The sequence below is a fragment of the Gekko japonicus genome, unplaced genomic scaffold (genome assembly GCF_001447785.1).
Source record: "Gekko japonicus isolate JY-2015 unplaced genomic scaffold, Gekko_japonicus_V1.1 scaffold4021, whole genome shotgun sequence".
Classification (NCBI taxonomy): Eukaryota; Metazoa; Chordata; class Lepidosauria; order Squamata; family Gekkonidae; genus Gekko; species Gekko japonicus.
Genome location: NW_015173259.1, coordinates 42,001 through 48,115, shown reverse-complemented (window position 1 = coordinate 48,115; position 6,115 = coordinate 42,001). Strand labels below are relative to the sequence as shown.

At 50.4% G+C, this 6,115-nt stretch overlaps 1 protein-coding gene across 1 annotated transcript in view; it reads right to left on the bottom strand.

The window, feature by feature from the left end:
• The window catches only part of LOC107120160 (far upstream element-binding protein 2-like), a 45,835-nt gene that overhangs the window by 12,621 nt on the left and 27,099 nt on the right, over window positions 1–6,115 (bottom strand). The window contains exons 9-12 of the mRNA XM_015422807.1: window positions 4,930–5,101; window positions 3,273–3,371; window positions 1,433–1,531; window positions 940–1,042 (exon numbers count right to left, since the gene is read on the bottom strand). Of these exons, the coding sequence (XP_015278293.1) occupies window positions 940–1,042; window positions 1,433–1,531; window positions 3,273–3,371; window positions 4,930–5,101 (473 nt within the window). The remainder of the gene's footprint in view (window positions 1–939; window positions 1,043–1,432; window positions 1,532–3,272; window positions 3,372–4,929; window positions 5,102–6,115) is intronic.

The following is a 6,115-nucleotide window of genomic DNA, read 5'->3' as shown; positions in this document are numbered from 1 at the left end:
TGGGAGGCTCTGAGAATGCATTTAAAGTTAAAGTGGCTTTCTTTCTCTGCTCCCCCCCCACCTCAAGCCTACCCAGGGAGGGGAACACTGGCTGGGGAATGGAAGACGGATAGGGGAGGCACGCCTCCCCTCCGCTTCCCCAGCCGCCCTGCTGGAGCCGCACAATATGTGTGAAAGAGCCGCGTGTGGCTCCCGAGCCACAGTCTGGCCGCCCCGATCTAGAGTTTCACAGCCACAAAGTCTTAGCATGCGGCTACAAGCACAGAAGCACTAGCTAGTTCCACAGCTCTGAAAACCAAAAGCTGCAACAGCAACAACCCAATCAAGTCCTGCAGATGGAGAACAAGGTATCTGTGTTGAGAAACAGGCTGGAATTCCCTCCAACAGCCCCCCCCCCGGGGGGGGAGGGCTGAAGATGAAAAACAGAGAGGGAGACAAACCTCAGGGTCTGATAGTGCAACGTCTCCCTTGGTTAGGGACCACCTTAGGAAAGTATTTTCTGATTTTCAGAAAAGGGTGTTGTGGTACCTAATTCTGCACCAGCAGGGACATAACCAGTGTTCCCTCTAAGATGAGTTAATGTGAGCTAGCTCACAGATTTTTATCCTCTGGCTCACACATTTTTGTCTTAACTCAGGAAGGAGGGGCTCCAGAGCAAACTAATTTATGCAGTAGCCAAATTGCTTGCTCACAACTTTAATGCTAGTAGCTCACAAAGTAGAATTTTTGCTCACATGACTCCACAGCTTAGAGGGAACATTGGGTCACATAACCAAGACCCAGTTTAGGGGAACAATGATAATAGCCAGGGTGAGAAAACCAGAGGAAGCAGCGGCATGCACAGGGAGAGGAGAGAAACCACACAGACCCTCCGCAGGGCTAGTGTTTTGACATGCAATTGAAAGACGGGGGGTGGGGGGAGAGATCTGGACTTCTGACCTTGCTTGAACTGTATCCGAACCCCAGCGTCGTTTTGAATTTTCTTTATCATCTCTCCGCTACGCCCGATAACCACGCCGACGGAATGCCGGGGCACAGGGACCTAACCAGGTTTTAAAAAGACAGATCAGCTAGGGAACAGGTGATGCGGGACGTTCCGTTCACGAGAAGAGAAAAGGCCCAGGGACAACAGATTTCTGTTGCCCCTCCCGGAAGCCACCCAATTCGCCCCTTGTTTAGGAGTCTTGAATCCTAGAGTGGGAAGGGACCTCCAGGGTCATCTAATCCAACCCCCTGCACAGTGCAAGGAAATTCACAAATACCTACCCCCCCCAGTGACCCCCCACTCTATGCCCAGAAGAGGGGAGAATAAAAAAATCCTCCAGGATCCCTGGCCAGGTAGGAGAACAATTGCTTCCTGACCCCAAAATGGCGATCAGCATTTCCCTGGGCGTGTAAGAAAGGGCCACGAGAACGAAGCACTGAGCCTTACGTCTATTCCTCCGCCAATCCTTGAACCGTACTCGTTTCGATCACCAAAGCCTCCCTGGTCCCGTTCTCGTAAGATGTCCATTACCATTTCACAGGCTTGCTGCAAAGAAACAGGAATACTGGTTTCAGATTGGCTTCGGCACTTTCCCAGAGATGGCGGCTGGGTGGGGTGTTTAAACAAAGGTGGGGGGGACACAGACATTTTTTTTTTGGGGGGGGGGGACACTGAAATATATGCACTACTTACTTCCTTATCAATCCCAAGCTTACTTTACTGCGTTAGCAACATAAAATGCATCATTTGTGACTTAGCATATACAATGGTACCACTTGGCACGTTATAAAATGGAAAAGTTTTCAACAAGTAGAACTGTGAGAGTAGCTGATACAAGAAAGAGAGAAAGCAGCAAACCCCTGTATTATAAGCACCCTGGGTATTAGGCCATGCACGTGATGGCATATTAATTATGCACAAAGTTAATCATTTTTAACAATAAACATACCCTTGCAACTACGTTACAAATGTCTACAGTACGTACAGGAGTGACAACTGACGCTGCAGGACGGAAGAATTTTATACAAAACATTCTGCACAGTGAATGAAATCTTTGCTTTAAAAGGCATTACACGCACACACGTGAAGCTGCCTCATGTTGAATCTGACCACTGAGGTCAGTATTGTCCACTCAGACGGGTAGCGGCTCTCCAGGGTCTCAGGCAGAGGTCTTTCCCGTCACCTCCTGCCTGGTCCTTTTACCTGGAGATCCCGGGGATTGAACCTGGGACCTTCTGCATGCCAAGCAGAGGCTCTACCTCTGAGCCACAACCCTTCTTTACAGCTCTCCAGGGTCTCAGGTGGAGGTCTTTCCCATCACCTACTGCCTGGTCCTTTTTAACTGGAGATGCTGCTGGGGACTGAACCTAGGACCTTCTGCATTCCAAACAGGTGCTCTACCACTGAGCCACAGCCTCTCTTTACAGCTCTCCAGGGTCTCAGGCGGAGGTCTTTCAATCCCTGACCTCTCCAGTTAAAAGGACCTGGCAGGAGGTGATGCGAAAGACCTTGACCAGAGACCCTGGCCCAGTGGCAGAGCCTTTGCTTGGCATGCAGAAGGTCCCCGGTTCAATCCCTGACCTCTCCAGTTAAAAGGACCTGGCAGGAGGTGATGTGAAAGATCTTGACCCGAGACCCTGGCTCAGTGGCAGAGCCTCTGCTTGGCCTGCAGAAGGTCCCCGGTTCAATCCCTGGCATCTCCAGTTAAAAGGACCAGGTAGGAGGTGATGGTAAAGACCTCCACCTGAGACCCTAGAGAGGCACTGCCACTCTAAGTAGTATGGACCTTGATGGACCAAAGGTCTGATTTAGTACAGAGCATTTTCATGTGTGAAAGTAATAAACAATACGACGACGTTCTTAGATGAGTGGTATGACTCAACTACCCCCACTGCAAAATGAAAGCCAAGCCCACCTCTCGCATTTGCAGAGTGAAATTTCTGATCCAACAAGCCGGAGGAGAGTGCTCATTTAACATACCTTTGGCACTTTCGCCCGTCTTGCACAAACACAAGTAGAAATCCCAGTGTGTGGACAGAGTCACACAGCTCTTTCCTCAGGACACAAACCTTGACACAGAGGGTACTCCGTCTTTTTGTGTTATACCTCAGAGGATGCCAGTCACGGCTACTGGTGAAACATCAGGTCCTACAATGCCAAGACCACGGCCACACAGCCCAGAAAATCTACAGCAGCTAACACAAGCTATTGCCTACAGGCAGTTAAATGTCCTATCAAACTTGGAAGTCTGAGAAAACCAGCCAAACAACACAGCAGCGTGCTTTACCTGCACTTTGTAAGGATCGCCGATTATCCGAAGAGGCTTATCTACATTTGTGTTTTGTGAACCGTCCTGAATTAAAATCATTTTCACTCCCGCTCGCTCCTGCATTAAAGAAAAAATGAGAAGTTAGGTGAGACACAATTTCCCATCATTCCTGCCGCAAACCACGAAGACAATATAACAACCCAAATGAATACAAATTTCAGAATTCGTTTAAAACAATTATTATCCACCTTTCTTCCTTATGAAGCTTGTGGTGGCTTACAACCAGTGTTTAAGCTGAGTCAGTGTGAGCTAGCTCACCATGTTTTAGCCTCCGGCTCACACATTTTTGTCTTAGCTCAAGGAAGGAGGGCTCCAGAGCAAACTAATACATGCAGCAGCCAAATCGCTCGCTCACAACTTTAATGCCAGGAGCTCACAAAGTAGAATTTTTGCTCACAGGACTCCACAGCTTAAAGGGAGCATTGCTTTACAACATAGGTAAAACACATCAAATAAAAAAAACCACACACAAAAATTTACAAGTCACAACTCAGGACTGCTAAACGCAATCTTCAATAAAACCGTCTTCAACTGCCACCTAAAGATCGACCGTGAGAGAGGGCCAGGCGCATGTCCGTGGGGAGCCTGATCCTTAATTGTAGGGGCTGCCACCGAAGAGGCCCTGTCCTTGCATACCCCCCCAACAAGCTTCTTTAATTTCTTGGGATAGTCAGGAGGACCCCTCCCCGTGATCTTAACTCAGAAGTAACCGAAGGCCCCCCCCCCAGCCTAAGTAGTAATGAGTCAGACAAGACCATTCACCACCGCCCCCAGGTCAAAGAAACAAAAAAACACAGAAGAAGAAGAGATTGGATTTATACCCCACCTTTCACTAACCCAAAGGAGTCTCAGAGTGGCTTACAAACTCCTTTCCTTTCCCCTCCCCACAACAAACACCCTATGAGGCAGGTGGGGCTGAGAGAGCTCTGGCAGAAACTGAATGCAGAAGAAGAGATTGGATTTATACCCTGCCCTTCACTACCCAAAGGAGTCTTAGAGCGGCTTACAGAGTCCTTCCCCTTCCCCTCCCCACAACAGACACCCTATGAGGTAGGTGGGGCTGAGAGAGCTCTGACAGAAATTGCTCTTTTTCAAGGACAGCTCTGACAGAACTACGGCTTGCCCAAGGTCATCCAGCCAGGTGCAAGCAGAGGAGGAGTGGGGAAGCAAACCTGGTTCTCCCAGATTAGAGTCCTCGTACTTCACCACTACACCAAACTTGCCACAGCAGGCACCAGGGAAGAAGAAGAAGAAGGAAGAGATTGGATTTATACCCCGCCCTTCACTACCCAGAGGAGTCTCAGAGCGGCTTACAAACTCCTTTCCCTTCCCCTCCGCACAACAGACACCCTGTGAGGTAGGTGGGGCTGAGGGAGCTCTTTAAGAACCACCTTTGAGAGAACAGCTCAGAGAGAACTTGTGGCTGACCTAAGGTCACACCAGCAGCTGCAAGTGGAGGAGTGGGGAATCAAACCCGGTTCTCCCAGATTAGAGTCCGCGCACTTAACAACGACACCAAACTGGTGAACTTAAGAAAGCATGTGTGTAAGAACTAACAAACGAGCACCGGATCTGAGACAAGGACTCCTGTCCAACCCGCACCCCCAGGGCTTACCTGCAGCTGTTTGATGGTCTCCCCCCCCTTGCCGATCACCAGGCCGGCTTTTCCCGCCGGGATCATGATTTCTTGTACTGTCCCGTTCTGTCCATTGGCGTTGTCATGGAATTGACCGGGCGGCCCTCCACGCCCTCGAGACACAATGTCATCGAGCATCATTTTCGCCTTCCTGCACGGAAGCGGGAACACAAAACAGCACGGCGGTGAGTGACAGACTGCTCTCTCCGGCTCTCCGGGGCCTGCTGGTCTTGGGGCAGAAACCGTGCTGGACGGATCCTCGGCAGCTTCAGAGGGCCACATTTTCCTCCCACTTCCCAGCCGTGGGCTCCCACGTGGACCCGGCGGATCTCTGCATTTGCGAGGCCGTGGCTGCTGGCCACAGATCTCCCTGGCAGATAGATTCAATTTGGATTCCTTGCCTCCCTAACCCTCTTGTGTTCTCTTCTCCTCATCTTTTTAAGCACGATGATAAAGAGAAGAAGAAGAGGAGGAGGAGAAGACTGGATTTATACCCCAAGCCTTCACTCGGAGTCTCAGAGCAGCTTACAAACTCCTGTCCCTTCCCCTCCCCACAACAGACACTCAGTGAGGTAGGCGGGGCTGAGAGAGCTCTTTCGAGGACTGCTCTTGAGAGAACAGCTCGTCAGAACTATGGCTTGCCCAAGGTCATCCAGCAGCTGCGAGTGGAGGCGTTGGAAATCAAACCCAGTTCTCCCAGATTACAGTCTGCGGCTGCGCACTTAACCACTACACCAAACTGGTTTACAATCTCCTTCCCTTCCGCTCCCCACAAAAGACAGCTTGAAGTTGCCAGGTAGGTGGGGCTGAGAGAACTCTTTCAAGAACTGCCCTTGAGAGAACAGCTGAGAGAGCTTGTGACTGACCCAAGGTCATCCAGCAGCTGCATGTGGAGGAGTGGGGGAATTAAACCCGGTTGTCCCAAATTAGAGAAGAGATTGAATTTATACCCCGCCCTTCACTACCCAAAGGAGTCTCAGAGCGGCTTACAATCCCTTTCCCTCCCCACAACAGATACCCCGTGAGGTAGGTGGGGCTGAGAGAGCTCTTTCAAGAATGCCCTTGAGAGAACAGTTCCGGGAGAACTTGTGACTGACCCAAGGTCATCCAGCAGCTGCATGTGGAGGAGTGGGGAATCAAACCCGGTTCTCCCAGATTAGAGTCC